General features: G+C 41.1%; 1 protein-coding gene across 1 annotated transcript in view; it reads right to left on the bottom strand.

Moving 5' to 3' along the window:
* Window positions 1-18666, bottom strand: part of ACVR1C (activin A receptor type 1C) — a 595098-nt gene that overhangs the window by 41565 nt on the left and 534867 nt on the right. The window contains exon 6 of the mRNA XM_085646221.1: window positions 83-207. Within this exon, the coding sequence (XP_085502347.1) occupies window positions 83-207 (125 nt within the window). The remainder of the gene's footprint in view (window positions 1-82; window positions 208-18666) is intronic.

Raw genomic sequence — 18666 nt, 5'->3', positions numbered from 1 at the left:
CACGAGTCCTAAACGAAAGTATGCCAAACACTGTTCAAACTGATATTTTATACAAAATATCTATATTTTTAACATGTGTTACCTCCAGCTGTACATCTTCGTGCTATCTCCCAATACACCAGTCCAAGAGAGTAAATGTCTGCACGTTTGAACGACTCAAAGATTTGCATGTTCATACTGTCATCCAGTATTTCAGGAGCCATGTATCTTTAAAACGAAAGAGCACGTTCTTTATTAGACACAGAATGTAGATGTTTTTCATGTGGAATAAAATTACATTAGCATTTCAAACTGCAAACTCGTGATATGTCTAAAACAACTAATTAATGATGTAGCTCTTACAGAATCTTACCTCTCTCAGTGCAAATCTGTAGTCAATCAAAAATGCAAAGTACAATCTTGTAACATGCAATCAATTTTGGAATGATACAATGTATGTGCTAAAGGATAAAAGGTGTAACCAAATTCAGCATTCTTAACTGTTATTGCCCTCATCTAGAGTGATGGGCTGCCGTACCCCGCAAGCGTAATTTACTTCCATTACTGAACAGGGAAGACATCTTATGTATATGTACTGGGCACTGGATTACATGTTCCCCAGCCACATGATGGCTTCACTGAAACCTATTGTGTTTGGACACCTTGTCTTAATAAATCCATACTGATTCCTGTATTGGATTTATTATGACATGAACCCATAGGGTACCTTAGAAGTGCGCCCTGAAACCTACTAGTCCTCTAGTGTGCTGACTGACTGGTATTGTCCAGCCTGCCACCACGTTTCTGACCCTTTGCAGGTGGGAGCCCATGCTCTCAGAGGCCAGAAACAATACCTGCTTCGTTGGAAGGTGTTCCCACCTCCTCCAGCAGAACAGCTAGTGATTTAGCATATCAAGGCCAGGGAAATCAAGATCCCTGCCACCTTTGATATGCAACTGTGGCTTCCCCCAGACCTGGGAGATGCCACCCCCTGACCTGACGCCAATTTCTCACCAGGACAGGTGGGAAATTAGCTATCCGGTAGTTGGGTTGCACCTCTCAGGTGGACTGCCTGATGTGCTCCATGAAAGTAGAAGCTCTGGGAAGTGGTCATATAGGGGGTGTAGTGGCCCCAAGGATAAGTAGTCCATTGGCTACTACCCTTTCCTCCTCTTAACGCCTCTATATTCAGTATTTAGGTGGGCCCCTGACACCAGGAACCAGTGGCGTAACAAAACTTGAGGGGGACTCCCTGCAAAGTACATAGAGGGCCCTCCCTCTGACCCCACCGAGAAGTGCTCGGGCCACTGTATTGTGCTGAAAGGGCCCCCTGGAGGTCAAGCCCCCTGCACAGTCAGGGCTGCGGGGGCATTTGTTATGCCACTTCCAGGAACTCAGATTTACCTGACCCAAGAAGAAGACAGACAAAGAAGAGCCAAAGGCTGCAAGAACTGTGCCTGCTTGTGTCTCAACAATTGCAAAGACCCAACTCATCCTGCAGCTGTGCATCCTCCAAAGCCTCCGAGCATCTCCCTTGAAGTGGAGAACCCACTTCTCTTCAGCCTTCAGGCACTGACCGCCATGTCCGGTTCAGCAAACTGATGACCACTGGGTCAACCATCACAGCAGCCACCCAGGAGGAAGTCACCCTCCTCTAGGAGGTCAGATCCATCACCCCACCAATATTTCAGACACCAAGACCCCAGGAGCCGCCCAGCAGCAATACCCCTGGTACGAGACCCCTTGCAGCAACCAAGCCTTATTTAGTGTCCAGCCCAGACACCAACACAGCTAAGATCGACCTACCAATGAGGAACGCCAGTTTCCTGAAGCCAGTACCAAGAGTGGCCATGCTGTCCTGTTATGTTCCCATCCCCAGGTCGACCCCAAAAGTGGAAGTCTCCAATGCAAGCAACCCACCGGACAAAACACCTCTGCACCCAAGCCCCACCCCCAGTTCAAGTCTGCCAAAGATGCACTGTTGCTCCAGAAACCCTCAAGAACTGAGCCCCCCCTTTGGGCTCCAACGGACTTGTCCCCAAGTCCCCACTTGCAGCCTTTTTATGCTTATAGGTTTTTCCATAGACCTCAGCGATTGCGTTCGAGGCTAACCTCACGACCAGCACCTCTGCACCCAGACACAGCAGGGCAGGTAACCCAAAATTGCTGGTGGTTCTAAGGACCTTGACCCCTACTTACCTTAAGTCAAGAACAACTACCCAGTAAGTCGATTGCAAGTGACCCTATGCAGTGTATGTTTCTCCCATAGGATAACATTACAGCATTCAAGGCCCATGCCGCAAATATGACAGCTGTATTTTTTGTGTTTGAAAATTGCCAACTCAAAAAGAACTTCCATAATCTCGTAGATGTTGATTACTATATAAATATACAAATATATGATTTTTACCTAAATTGGTGTAGGATTTCCTTATTGAGTGTGTGTTTCATTTATTGGCTCTGTGTGTGCAAAAAATGCCTAACACTCCACTCTGATGAGCCTAAAGCTGCTCGACCACACTACCACAAATAGAGGACATTAGTATTGCTAGAGCAAGCCCATGCCCACCAGTAAGGGATTCCCAGACTCTCTACACAGTGCATCTCATTTTGGTACACTATATAGAGAGTCAGCTTCCTACAATCCCGCCTACAGTATGCTAGAAAAGTATGTGCACAGCTAAAACTGGGATGCACTAAAAGGAACCTTTATGAGTGCAAAGCTACAGCTGAGACATACGAGCATGATTTTAGACTTGTAAATTGTTTAGTTCACATGTACAATTACACCCATAGGGAATATTTCTGAGTGTGAGTAAATCTTCCTATAGAGAGCAGCTGTGGGCATTTGATGGCTTAGACACAAGTGTAATTTTAGACTCGTATTTTGAAAAGGGGTGCATGCCATACTGATCTCCTTACATCAGGTTCCAACAAATTATTATCCATTTTAAGCTGACAGTTTATGATGGCCAGTCACTGGGGTGAAGATGCTAGCAGAACAGTTGAACTCAAGTCAGGTATATCATCCTGCAGTTACCTACCGGCTCAGATGGAAGAGGCGTAGTTTGAACTATCCAACCCAATTATTTTGAGCATAGAGATTAATAAGGGGCCTAGCAGCTCCTGGCACTGCTTACTTATAAACCCATCTAGCCACAATGAGCTTAGATGTGAAAAATAAGAATATGTGGGTCTTTACTCATAGTCTCATAATTGACTTAAATTGGTCTGTAAATTGGAATTTATGTACAGATGAAATATGTATGACTAAATATGTTATACATAGTTCAAGTTATAAATTGTAAAACTAATGACAAATTACACAGTGGCCTAGCGTTTATGAGCTGGGCCTATATAGCACAAAGCTGCCTTTATAGGCCATTATTTGGATGATCCAAATCCACACATCAGGCACAAATTTGGCAACATGTGCCAAATGTTGGTGCTCAAAGCTAGTTTTGTAATAACTTGCTTCAAGATTAAAGCCCCTGAGTGTAAGCTGAAACAAGTTTTGGTAAAGCCAATAAGTCTCAGTAATGCCCGAGCTATTGGCTTTGTCAATGTGAATGTCTTTGAACCATGTTGTCTAGCAGCACATCTGCTGTTCAGGAAGGCGGAAGGTCACTGAAAGCCCAGATTCACAGGATGTTGAGCCAACACCGAGTCTCTTCGCCTCCATGTTGAGTTATTTGTCCTGCCCCTCCTAACACAAAAAAAGCGCTATGACATGGCCTGTGCTGGCCACATCATATTTTTTTTTTTCAGTGACATTCAACCATGCTGAGAAGCAGATGTGCTTTTAGAAAACAGGGCTAAATACATTCACATAGGCAAGGCCAATAGCTCTGGCATTGCCGAGATCTATTGGCTTTGCCAATGCTTGTTCAGTGTTCACAGGGTCTTGCTGAACAAATGTGGAAGTGATAGTGAGAAACAGTTCAGGAGCCTTAAAGTGAAGTGAGGATGTGGCATAAAGGCCAGAGATGCTGACAAGGAAACTGGGGAACCAGGTTCGAATCTCTGAGTCAGCTGAACAGTTTTTGATTCTGGGCAAATCACTTACGTTTTTGCCCCTGCCGATAACAATGAACGTGTCATTGTGTAATATAACTGGTGGGCACCTGAAGTGCTCCAATGTCATTGGCTAGTGTTAGTACTATGGCAAGATGGAGGACGGAACGAGTGCTCCAATACCATCAGATCGTACAAAAATTGAATAAAAGCAGCAGCGATGAGGGAGGTAGTAGGAATACGTGTCAAGCAGGAGGGGATGGGATATGGGCAAGCAACAACAGGAGAGGACCGGGGGAAGCAACAATGAAGGGGGAAAAAAGTACCTTAACTGAAGCAGTATCAGCGAAAAAAATGAATGCGTCTTTGTGGAATGAATCTGGTGAGCACTGAAAGCTCTCCAATACCATTGGCGCATGTTCACGCTATGGGAAGAGGGTGCACAGAGCGAGTGTTCCAATACCATGCATAACTCAACTTCCAGAAAGGAATGCAAGACATCGCAGTCTGGATGACCAACAGCTGCCTGAAGCTCAACGCAGAGAAGACAGAAGTCCTCGTCCTCGGTTTCATCCCTTCTGCATGGGACAGCACCTGGTGGCCGACCGCCCTAGGAAGCCCACCTACCCCCTCAGACCACGCCAAGGACCTCTGCATCGTACTCGACTCATCACTCACCATGAACTGACAGGTCAATGCCGTCACCTCCAGCTGCTTCAACACCCTCCGCATCCTCCGTAAGACCTTCAAGTGGATCCCCCATGAGTCAAGGAAGACAGTCACCCACGCACTCATCACCAGCAGACTGGACTATGGAAACGCACTCCACGCCGGCATCAACAAGTCCCTCCTCCACAAACTCCAGACAATACAGAACACCGCTCCCAGACTCGTCCTTGGCATCCCCCCACACAAACACATCAGCCAACACCTAGAAAATCTCCACTGGCTCCCCGTGGAGAAAAGAGTCACTTTCAAAATCCTCACTCTCGCCTACAAATGCCTACACAACAGCGGACCCAAATACCTCAACGACAGAATCAACTTCCACATACCCAAAAGAAACCGCTGATCTTCCAACCTCGCACTGGCCGAAACCCCGTGCATCCACAGAGCCAGAGCAGGCGGAAGAGCCTTCTCTCACATTGCAGCCAAAACCTGGAATGAGCTACCAGCAGACATCAGACACGCCCCCTCCCTGAACACCTTCAGGAAGACCCTCAAGACCTGGTTCTTGAGCTAAACAAATCTGCAGACCCCCCTCCCCCTCAGTGCCTTGAGACCCCCACGGGTGAGTAGCGCGCTTACAATTCCCTGATTGATTGATTGACTGATAGTGCAAAAAAAGAGAAGAAGCAAGTGCTGTTTGTGTTTTAACAACGTTTTAAGAAATGCATTTGTTCTGTACATGCGCTTGCATTTTAGAAGTATGTGGGTAGGTGTACAAGGGAGATTACCTGAAAACAAAAGTACTCCTATGGAGTTCTTGAAAACAAAGAAAAAATAGCTCTGCAAACCGGGAGCAATGGAAGGAGACATGTACTTGGTCCAGGCACTATCGTAGGGCAAAACACAAGAAGAGGGCCTGATGCCCGCAAGCAATGACAAATGGCATCAAACAAAAGGAGAGCAATGCTGAAGTTTACCAATGGCAGAAGATGGGCAGCCTGTAAGCCCAATTATAGAACACAACATTTCTCTTTGAGACAGCGCATGCACTGTCTAACGGAATAGCGCATGCTCTGTCTAGCTGAGACCTACCAATAATAGATTTTGCACAGGTGAAACCTACTGGCTTTGCCAATGCTTGTTGTGCTTAGAAACGGAGAGATTAAGTGATTTGTCCATAATCACAAAATGTGGAACTGAGGACAAGGCAAGGGAGATGATATGGCGTCCTTTCAGGAGAGGATGTGCTGTAAGGGCCAGAGCTAGAACTATGGAGCTGGGAGACTGGGTTTGAGTTTCAGCATCAGCTTAACATCCTTGAGTTTGGGCAAATTACGTAATCCCCCCGTGTCTACAAAACTGAATGTGTCCTTGTGTAAAGTAACTGGAGCCAATGTAAAGTGCTCCAATACCTTTGGGTGGTTTTGGCGCTATATAAAACTGCAACAAAAAAACAAATGTGAAAAGCAGAGGAGGAGGGAATCTGGGGGAAGTGGGATTTGTGCAATGGGAGATCAGTGTGGGCAAGCAACTACGGGTGGGAGGTGGATAGGCAACAAACAGCAAATGCAGGCAGCCACGGGGAGATTAAGTAATTTGCCTACGTTTACGGCTTCCTCATGAAAAGTAACTGGTGTTAATGTAAAGCACTCCAATATTTTTGGGTGATGTTGCCACTATATAAAACTGCACACACAAAATGTGAAAAGCATAGGGAGGAGGGGATCTGTGCAACGGAGTTTAGTTGGGCAAACAGCGATGGGTGGGAGGTGAATGGGAAAGCAACAGCAAATGCTGACTGCCACGGGAAAATACAAAATGTGGAACTTAGGCTCAGGCTAGGGAGACAATGTGGCGTCCCATTGGGAGAAGATGTGGTGTAAGGGCCTCAGCTGCTGACTATGGAGCTGGGAAACCTAGGTCAAGTTTCGGCATCGGCTTAACAGCCTTGATTCTAGCGCAAATCACATTAGGCCTGATTACAATCTTAGCGGATGGGATACTCCATCACAAACGTGGCGGATATCCCATCTGCTGTATTACGAATTTCATAGCATATAATGGAATTGTAATATGGCGGACAGATATCCGTCACGTTTGTGGTGGAGTAACTCTGTCGGCCAAGATCATAATCGGGCCCTTAATTTCCCAGTGCCTTCAAAAATGATTGTGCCCTTGTGTAAAGGAACTGGTGCTAATGGAAAGAGCTCCAATATCTTTGGGTGGTGTTGGCGCTTTATAAAACTGCACAAAAAAACAGAAAGAATCACAGGGCTAGGCTGGTTTACAGTAGTGAACTTGAGGAAATACATTGCATCATCAACCACATTAAAAGAATTACTTTTGCCATGGACACTGAGAGGCAGGCAGACCTTGATGACATCAAGACTCAGCCTGGCTTCTTCTGAAGAGAATTCAAACTAAGCAACGATGATGCATGGAAACACTTCACTTCTTGCCTAGGCAAGACCTAAAAAACTGATCTGACAAAGAGATGTGCAATCAGAACAAGCCCTCACTAATTTGCGGATCAGACAACTATGGGAGAAAGATGTATTATATAACCATTTTAAAAAGATGGTGACCGTTAAGGCTCCGTCCATCTATTACAAAATATGAATAGCTAGAATTAGAGGCCAAATGCACATTTGGTCAAACAATGAATCTTATCCTATATCTTCCTGTCAACCTTTTCTCAGTTGACCCACTTTTTACTCACTAAAACACAGATTTGGGCGTCTTAGGTTGCACCTGTTTTGCACACTTCAGACAAGCTGGAAATGTAATAATGCCTGAATGTTATATTATACACTGTGCAGTTATACGGCCATCATGAAGAGTTGCGTAGGCTCAGTTTCAAGCTGAGCCCCAGTTTATTTTTATTTGCAGTGTCTAAACTTGATACATATAAGTGGAATTTCTCCAAGTTAATGCATGAAATGCAGACTACACAAGTTGGAAAGAGTGAGTAGGTATGGTCTCTCTCTGTTTCCAAATTGTGCAGTCTATAGTTAGTGTACAACCTCTGAGAATTTTAGAGCTACAAATGCACATTTAAAACTCTTTAAACACAACAAAAGCAGGTGGGTGGCTCTGGGAAAAGCCAGCAAGATTATTCATGATACTGCCAATTATCTAGATTTGCTTATTCACATCATCTGCCTTTTTAAACTGCTGTGCCTCAGCTTCTCTTGACGCCATTAGGCATTAGAAAATGGTACGAACCTTTAAATGGTGGTTTGAAAGGTGAGGTCCCCTCGGCAGAGAGGTAGGTTGCTTTCGAGGTATATGGATAATGTATTGAAACTGTTGCAGCAGCGTGGCTCCACCCTTTCATGCTTAATTCGGCCACATAAATGTGTATGTATGGCCTTATGTACTTGTTTGATGTAACTTTATTAATGTAATGAAATGCACTTCAACAGTTACAGAAAGTGCATCTACTGTGCAATCTTGACATTCATAAGAGTGTGTTTATTAACATTTGCTTTGCAGCAACAACGAGTTGGAATTCTCACATATATCTATATCTCTGTGGTTTGAGTAACATTTATCATATGTTTACATATTTCTATACATAATACTCTCTGTTTATTTTTATAACTGAAAATGTACCCATTCCAATAGTGCCCTATACCTATATTGTAACTGTATATGTATTGGTACTCATGCATTTAAAACGTGCACTGAAATTCTTGCTGTACTGACGTTGATCAAAGGCCTTAAGCTTTTGGATTTATCAATGTTTGGACAAGAAGATTTAACAAAGCAAGGGAGGACTACTGTCCGGGCAGAATATGGAAACGGGGGGGGGGCGTGGCTTCGACGCCGCAGCGACATGGCGGCTTCCCTGTGAGCTCCGTGTGAACGCGGAGCTTTCGTACGAATTCCTCACCCTCAGACGCCACCTCTTCCTGCTCGGAAGACTCCTCAAGGCACATGATGGGTCGGTGAGTCAGCTGGCTGCAAACGACGTCTCCTACTCTGCTCTACGACCCAGGAGCCGCGGCGGTGTATTTTTCCTCACACAACGCGAGCGTCCGCCATTTTGAATCGCGACGCTCGCGTTCCGTTTTTTCTGGCGTCTCCCGCCTCATTTGCTTGCTTCCCAGTGCCTGGTGCCCATGAACTTCCTACTTCTACATTTTTATGATGGGGTCGGTGCAGTATGATGTTTTTGTCTCCATTCCATCAGTTTTACACAGTTGATGCTGGCATTTACCTCTGGGTTGTGAATGACCGCCATTTTATATGTCTCCTTTGCAGTGCTCGTTTTCTTTTTTCTTTTTTCATCTTCTCACTATGTCCTCACCCATTATGAATATGGAAGTGTGACTCTTTTGTTTACAATGTTCCCACAAAAGGTCTGAAGTTCCTCGAAACTGCGGTATCCTTATTTAAATTTCTTGCTGATTGTGTGAGGCATTTTTTCTTTCTGATATCGCTGTGCCAACTCCATTCATAGTGAGATTTTATTGATCTGTGCTCCAGTATCCATACGGTCTAGCTGCTCCAGGATTATTGATTGCATAACAGCCCTTGTGGGCATATTCCTGCTTCTGCTGATTTTCCTACTATCCTGCGTTTCAGTGGGGCCAGCTTTGGTGCTTGTGGATTACTGTATCCTGGACTTTCTACTGTTCCAGGATGTCAAACGAGCCTAATGTCCCTAGAGCATCGTGCTCAGGTACAAAACCAAAGAGGCACAAAAATGACCCTCCTTCACCGATTTTATCTTCACAGAATCCTGTCCTGGACTCCATCTTAGATGAGGTTCGTGGCCTCCAGCCATTCATGTCCGCCACCAATGACAAACTTAAACAAATTGAGGAAAGATGGATCGTTATGGAGAGTAAGGTTCTGGATATCGAGCAGAGGGTTAGTGACTTGCAGGATATCTCTACAAAGATCCCTTTTCTTGAACAGGAAGTCCTTAAACTAAAGCTTCACACGGAGGATCTTGAAAATCGGAACCGCAGAAACAACCTTCGCCTTTTTGGCTTGCCGGAGAATGTTGAAGGGGCTGACCTAGTGTCATTCCTAAAGAAATTCCTCCCAGAGCTTCTTGACCTTCCATCACCTTCAAATCCTCTCAACATACAAAGAGCACACCGATTGGGTCGTCTTCTACCTTCTGCTAACAGACCGCGTGGAATCATAATGCTCTTCCTGGAGTTCACCGATCTTATGCAAGTCTTGAAAGCTGTCAGGCTCAAGCGCCGTCTCACTTGGTCAGGCCATAATATTTTTATATCTCAAGACATTTCCAACGCTACCAATGCCAGACGTAAAGTATTTCTTGCTCTTCGACCTCAGATGCGTCAACTCAACATTCAATACGGAATTCTTCACCCCTGCCTGTGCAAGTTTACGCATGAAGGTCGCACACGCTCCTTCGAGGATCCAGGAAAACTCAGACTTTTTCTTCAAAATCTTTCTGCACATGGCATGGACACTGGCTCCTGATTTCCTTCTGCCTTATTGTCGGAATGTTTTTTTCTATTTATTGTTATATTGATTCGTTTATCTGTTTTTCTTCATTGTTATATTGATATGCATGTCTTCCTTTCTCTTTCTGTTCTCTTTATTCTTGTGAGGTTCGGTTTCTTCTCATTATCTTTTTCAACTGTTTTCATGGTGGTCCGTGTCCTCCGGTGTCACTTTGCTCCCCGTTCGTAGACCTTCTCTCTTTTTTCAGATCTGGATGTTTTTCCTTGATCTGTCTACTTTTCTTCACTTACTTCTCCCATTATATTCTTCTCTCTCTTTAATCTATTTCTATTCTCCTTTTCCCCTTCGTTTCCCCTAATTTCTAGTCTTTGTATCTAGGTCTGGCTTATTTCATTTGATTTGTCTTCATGTTTTACTGAATATAATATGTCTTTCCTTTCTTCTTCTTGTCAATTCTGCAGTTTTATGGTCCTATGTTTGTACGTCCCCCTGGTCCCGAAAATATGGTTAACGTCGTGTCGTGGAATGTTCGTGGTCTGGGTCATCCCGTCAAGCTTCAAAAGGTATTGTCCCATCTTGCTAAACTTAACACCCAGGTTGCTTTTTTACAGGAAACTCACTGCAATGATAAAGAATCACTTAAACTTAAACGTCAATCAGGTTTTTTTCTCTCCGGCTAATGACAGACATGGCGGTGTGGCTATTTTATTTCATAAATCCATTAATGCTCAAATCCTGTCATCTGAGTGTGATTCGAATGGTCGCTGGATATTGGCTGAGGTTATCATTAATAAAAGACAACTGTTTTTTTTCAATATTTATGGTCCTGTTAAACCAGATATTGACTTTTGGAATTCTGTCAAATTGAAATTGTTATCAATTCCTAATGATAATATTGTAATTGGTGGTGATTTTAATAATTGGTTGGACCCGTTTACTGATAGGCAATCTAAATGCAAATTCAAACCTGACAAGTCCCACAAATCCTTTCAAACGGCCATTTCCTCTCGCCCGTTATTCGATTCTTGGAAAACTTGTAACCCTGATACCTCAGAATTTACTTTTTTTTCCCCTGTACATCATACTAGATCTCGTATTGATTATATTCTTGTTTCCAAATCACTGCTACCTTGTCTCCAGTCATCTGAAATTGGATCTATTTTTATTTCTGACCATGCTCCTGTCTCTACCCACATTGACTTATCCCTCTCCACTTGCAAACAAGGTAGATGGCGTTTCAATAACTTTCTTTTAGCAGATCGCACTTTTATTTCAGAAGCGACCTCTTTTATTAAGGAGTTTTTTTCTTTTAATAATTCTTCAGATACTTCTCCACACAACAATTGGGATGCTTTTAAAGCATCTTTCAGAGCTTTTACTATTGCTTATTCCTCGAAAAAGAAAAAGTTGTTACATGTTAGGTATAAAGAAACTTTAACCCACATAAAAGCGTTAGAGCACATGTATTACTCTTCCAAATCTCCATCATCTTTACAAGAATTAATCAAAGCTAAATCCACCCTGAATAAGATTGCCACAGCGGAGGCTTGTAATATCCTCCTCAAGGTTAAGTCTAAATATCATGGAGGCCAGAATAGGGCCGGGAAAATGCTAGCAAACTACTTAAGAATCAAATCAGAACGAAAAGCCATTGGCCCAATTCATTCAGAATTTAATGACTCTCTCCTCTCTTCTGACTTAGATATTATTGATACATTTCAATCATATTATAAACTCCTATACACAGAATCCACCAATCCCTCTGAAGATGATCTTGCTACGTTCTTCAAGGATATCCCTAAGCCTCAAATTCCCCAAGATAAATTTCAACCCCTTGAGGATGATGTGTCTTTGGAAGAATTAACTGAGGCACTTAAATCTATGAAGAAAGCAAAAGCTCCCGGCCCGGATGGTTTTTCTATTGAATTACTTTCTGCTTTCTCCTCAATTTTTGCACCCAAATTATTAGAACTTTTTAATTCTTTTATCTCTAATTCCCAAGCCTGTGGTTCTTTTTTGGAAGCTCTTATCATTGTGATCCCCAAACCAGATAAAGATCCCTCCTACTGTAAACATTTTCGTCCTATTTCATTAATTAATTGTGATTGTAAAATCTTTGCAAAAATGTTGGCTTCTCGCTTAGACAAAATTATTCCCCTTCTCATTAATCCTAATCAGGTTGGTTTTGTTAAAGGTCGTCTGGCGTCTGACAATGCCAGAATGTTTTCCAATATCCTTGCTCTCAGTACAAAATATCCCTCCCCGTTAGCGGCTCTATCCCTGGATGCTGAAAAAGCCTTCGATCGTGTTAACTGGGATTTTCTGATTCACACCTTAAGATGGTTTGGCTTTGGCCCAAAGTTTATTTCTTATGTTAAGTTGTTATACACCAATCCCAAAGCCTGTATTTTTGTCAATGGTCTTTTCTCCCCTTACTTTTCCCTTCAAAGAGGTACACGCCAGGGCTGCCCGCTCTCCCCATTACTTTTCTTGTTATGTCTAGAACCATTCCTAGAACGTATTAGAAATAATGTGCTTATTACTGGTTTTCATCTTAAATCTCAACATATCAAATTGTCCGCATATGCTGATGATGTGCTTATTTATATGTCTAACCCTGTATCCTCCCTGCCCCCTTTTTTGAACGAAATTGCATCATTCGCTAAGGTTTCAGGTTACAAATTGAACTTTTCTAAAACTGAGGTTTTGCCTTTAAATCCTTCATGCTACAGATATATGTTTGAATCGTCTAATTTCACTTGGTGTCCCCAAAAAATAAAATACCTTGGTACATGGTTTACCCCCACCATTCGTGATACACTCGCTCAGAATTTCTCTGCCTTAAAACTTAAAATTACTAATTTATTGAATCTTTGGTCTCCATTGTTCCTTTCTTGGTGGGGTAGACTTGATACAATTAAAATGATGATTGTTCCTCAAATTTTGTTTCTATTATCAATGTTACCCTTCAAAATCCCTAAATATTATTTTTCCCAGATTAACTCGATATGCTCAAAATTTTTATGGAATAACAAACATGCACGTATTGCTCTGGCTAAATTGATTCGTCCTAAAAATGAAGGTGGTGTAAGGTTTCCTTACTTTAATTTGTATCACAATGCCTTTTTGATTCGTCAATTTTTTGCTTTGTCTAGGGAATATCAAGACTTACCTAAACCCTCTTGGGTTAATGTTGAAAGTTCCTTGCTGAATGATTTTTCAATGCGAGATGTTGTATACATGTCTAACTGTACTTTTATTTCCAAGTATCCCATTTTGAAACACTCCCATATGCTGTTGCACACACTTTTCTTTAAGAACATGAATAACTATGAATCCTTTCTAGCTTCATCTCTGTGGTTTAAGTAGTACATTAAATTTCGCCACAAGTCATTCTATTACAAACAATGGAAAGAGAAGGGCCTTCTTTTTGTACATCAACTAATTGTCAACAATGTAATTCTCTCTTTCCATCAGTTACAAATTACTTTCAATCTCCCTGATTCCTGTATTCTGCAATATAATACACTAGCCCCAATTCTACTGGAGTGTCTACAGAAAGTCTCTTCTCCTCCAACTCCCCCTTCCTCTCCTTCTGATTCTTTATTTTGCCACTCTTTTGCCGATGCTACTCCTAGTGCCTCCTATATCTATAAACTTCTGTCTACTCCTGTCTGCACACGAGCTAAATCTAGGGTGGAACTAGAGTGGGAGTTTGACCTTTCCTTGACTTTGTCTGTGTCACATTGGGATAAGTTCTGGCAGAAATTATTCAAAACCTCCAAAGCTGCAAATCTCACACAATCCCTCTTTTTTATTTTTAATAGAGTCATCATTACTCCGCTTTTGTTACATAAACTCAATCACTCTGTCACATCCTCTTGCTGGTCTTGCTCGACAGCTGAGGGCTCTTTAATACATTTATTATTTTACTGTCCTAAGGTTTGTGCCTTTTGGAAGGAGATATGGTCAAAATGTACTCAGATCTTTTCTTATAATGTACAACTTAATATTCAAAATGTATTTTTAGGCACTGTTTCACCAGATTTTGTTTTAGATACTCCTGCTTCTCCATTATTTGATTTGTTCCTTGCTGTCGCTTTTAAAGTTATACTCACTTGCTGGAAAGACAATTCTAAATTATCCTTTCTCCATTGGTGGAATTATATATGTGACGAACATAGAATTGCATCTATTCCTCAATCCTCCATTCACGTACAGATTAAGTCCGACCTATTATGGTTACCCTTCACATCCTTCTTATCATCACCATCATAGTCTTTATTTTTTCTCATCATCTTAATCTTCTCTCTTTTCTCTTTGTCCTCTCTCTTTTCTGTATCCCTCTTTCCTCTCTCTTCCTATCCTTCCCTTCTCTTTCTCCCCTTTTTCTCCTTTTTTATAAAAATCTTAACTTTTCTATTCAAATAATATATTTGCACTGTTACACTTTTTAGGAGTTTTATATCCCTTATGGTATACTATGCCTTGACTTTTATTGCATACTCTTAGTCTACTGTTAAGTTGTATTGTTTATACTGCTTGAATTTTGTTTCATCTATTGGTAGTATTAACTTGTTGTTTTAGATAACTTCTGTACTAGCTTACATGTTTTATACTTTACTTGCTCCTACTAGCTTACTTTGTATCGCTTATCTTGTGCGCTTTTCTCTTTAATAAAAACTATTTAACACAAAAAAAAAGAATATGGAAACGGGAATAATGCAAGGACATTTTAATATGTGTAGACCAAAGTAAAGAAATCTCAAGTGTAATTGCCATTTGTTTTGTTTAAAGATGAGAAATTATTAGATATGTGACCTGAAATTCTAGAAGATTCTTTTTGCGGGTATAATTGGGCATTGCACTGTAGCTTTGTTCAGATTCCCTTTAAACTTTACAAGATACAGATCTCTGTGCGTCACCTCTGTTGTGTGGCTTTATGCTTTAGGACATACTTACCTTTGAGAACTGCTACAGAAGTTCTGCTATGCTGACACATTTCTCCATTTCCCTGACTTAATAGGGTTTCCCTGATCCCAAGCTAGAATAGGGTTTAATAATTATCCTTAGACAAACTCATGTATAGGCAGGAAGATCTAAACGTTCAATCTACTCACCAGACGTTATTTCATATTCTTTGTGTAGTAGCTACCGCTTTAGTAATTTGCTATTTGTTATTGAGTATCAATTTTATCTATCGCTTCGGTAATCTGTTAGTGAGTCTCCATTTTTATGCTATGTTTCTGCAACTGATTTATATCAGCTTGGCATTGAATTTATAATAAATCCATACTTAATCCCATCATCTGACTCTGAACTTTATTGTGTGATGAAATGGGTTACACTGGAATTTGCAAATTTTAGTTGATCCTAATTTCTTTTATTCCTCAGGCACCTAAAACCTTCCGTTGCAGGGGCCCAGGAAGAATAAGTCTGCGTTTTATGCGTTCTCACTGTTTACCTTTAAATGAAATATTTTTGATACTTGTATTTATCATGTTTACAATGTATAACATGTTCTTAAGGCTGCGGTATTTGACAAAGACTCAGTTTTCTTAATTTTTAATGGTTTTTGTTAACTTAGAAAAAAAATATTCACAGTTATAGTATTATTACTTTTGACAGCACTTTTAATTTTTAACTTCAATTCTTTAATCCACCTTATATTTTCTGTAGACATTGTTCAATAGTTTCATCAATAACATGCCCACAAGGGCAAGGTATTATGAGTTAAAATAGCTATTCTGTCAGTATGGTGGGTGATTACCTGGGAAGGTTAATGAATGTCTCATACATAGGATCAACTATCACTGCCCTACATTATAGGGATACATCAAGAGTCCAAGAGATTCTGTGACCACATAGACGGACAGGGTGAAAGCCCAAATTCCTTTATGAGACCAAGGAAATCTGAGTTGACTTGTAAAATCCCATAACGTACAGTGATGGTATTGTGGGCCTGATGTAAAAAGCACTTTTACTGTCTCAAACACTCTTATTCAGAGAAGTGTACCAATCTCATTTTAGGACTCAGTAACATGTTACTGACTCCTAAAATGGTATTGAGATCCCAAACTAATTCAGCATTCGGAAAATGCCCGTTGTAGGCGTCCCTTCCAAATACTGGATTGGTCTGAGATAGACATAGGCGCTGGAAGTAGGGGTGCTTGGTGTTCGGCAGCACTCCCATAAAAACCATGCTGTGGTACAGAATGTACATTAAATATAAAGATGCCTTTAAATTGTGTTTGTCTTGTCACAGAGGTCACATTATAGACTCTTATCTTCTGACATGGAGACTCTTGTTTACTTTTCTTTCTCTGACTGCAAATATGAGGACTTTGTAACGTGAACTCACAATCTTGCTGAGTGTGAAAGGAAAGTCTGTAGGATGTTACATTTTTTCTCACACAGCAAAGTTAAACTGGACAAATATTTCAAAATATATCAAAATATATTAAAAGTTAGAAAAGCACACATGAAGCAGTTCTTTCTTTTGTAATTCCGAAGTGCGATGCAAACAAATATTTTAATAGGATCATAGCAAATCAAAACACTTGGTGATGGGCCATTTATAACTACTCACTGAAACATATTTCCACACATTAATATTTGTTCTCTGCATAATTTCATCAATAAAATTAAATGTCTATGCAATTTTAGTGCACAACACAGCAAGGCACATGAAAGAAAGTAAGGCCACTGTTGGGAAATTCCCCAATTTCGGGAGCCCCCTTAGATTTTAACAGTTATTTTATGTAGTCAATGTCGAACCATCACAATTCAATATTCCTAATAACTATTGGAAGTCAATACCAAATATTAAATGATGTTGCATCCCACACCCCCTGGGTGTGATGCTTTATCATCTACCATCCTTACACGCCAAAGAATTCTCTAATGGTGTGTTGGCTAACAAATAAGTTTGCAGGGAGCCTATTCGGACCAGGATTGGGATGGGATCCACCAAATAGTAAAGGTTAAATATCTCAGGAACTTTCACTCAGGTAGTGCTTTTATTTAGTAGGCACAGACACAAAATACCCATTGGCATATATCTTCTCTCCTGCTAAGTAGGTCAACGTTTCATCAGCACATATTTTAGAGGGTCCTGCAATGACGTATAAACAGAAACAAAAATAGACATTAAAAGTGACAGAAAATAGACAAGAAAAATATCTGTTCCTTGAAATACACTGAATTCCAGCCCATCATGAAAAGTCAAGCTGCGCAAGTGGATAAGGCCTTCTGCACTCCACTGCATACTTGTGATAAAATGTAAAATAAGTTACTGTTCCGTAATGCACTGCACAACTGTGTCCAAAACATGGGAGTAGATCGCACACACACATGCAAATGCTGTAACACATTAACTTTTTCATGTACCCTAAACTAAACTAGGGAAAACTTATGGAGGAGGTAAAGAGGGCCGCCTTGTAGGTAAACACTGGAAAGAATAGAATTTTACATCTCAAATGACATCACTGATGACATCACTGATGACGTCATCCATGTGATAAATTAGTGCATCTTCTCACACCCTAATATAACCTTTGATACACCGACTCAAAATTTCAGACGGCCATTTTGAAAACCATAGATACTCCAATACCAATAACTACATACCCACTCATTGACTCTTAGGTCTACATACATCTCCACTCACTCACCTGTACCTGTACAGTTACTCATACTTACAGTCACTCCGTACAGGACTATCATATGCATTTATACACCTATATAGACACTCACACACCGCCAATCATCCATTGAGGTACTGACACACCTAGTCAGTTATGCAAATAATTAAACACAGTCGAATTTACTCACCTATACAGTTAAACACACTCAAGTTCACTTACTCATAAAAATACTAATTCTGATGCTCTTATACAATTACTGATATAAGCACACACTCATCCATACAGCCACTCCTGCAATCACACACTCTCACATATAGATAGTTATATACTCTTACACACATATACACTGCGTTTCACATATGTAGTTACATGTACAGCTGAGATATACATTCAATCACTAACACACCCATACATACACTCACCCAACCATACAGTTCATCACAGTTGCACTCTTAAAATCATGCACCCATAGAAACACCCACTCACACATCTATGCACAGAGTCACACACACCCTACCCACACAAACACTCAGGCACCCATACAGATACTCAGACAACCAATCAATAACCCATATAGACACTCATATAGCTATTCACAAAACCATGCAGCCACTTATACACCAACACACAGACACATACAGACATTCACACAGTTTAGTCACTAGTCTGCAGTAAGATACATTTAATGACTCACATATAGAGTCAGTTACGCACCTAGAAAATCATCCATTCACACATTTGTACACTCACTCATTCTTCAACAGGCCTTTCCCTATATATATTAAACGTATTAAAACTTTACAGAAACACAGACTCACTGGATGACGTCATCAGTGATGTCATCAGTGATGTCATTTGAGATGTCATCAGTGATGTCATCAGGGATGTCACTGACCATGTCATGAGT

Source organism: Triturus cristatus, chromosome 3_1 (genome assembly GCF_964204655.1).
Source record: "Triturus cristatus chromosome 3_1, aTriCri1.1, whole genome shotgun sequence".
Classification (NCBI taxonomy): Eukaryota; Metazoa; Chordata; class Amphibia; order Caudata; family Salamandridae; genus Triturus; species Triturus cristatus.
This window is presented reverse-complemented; position numbering and strand designations above follow the sequence as displayed.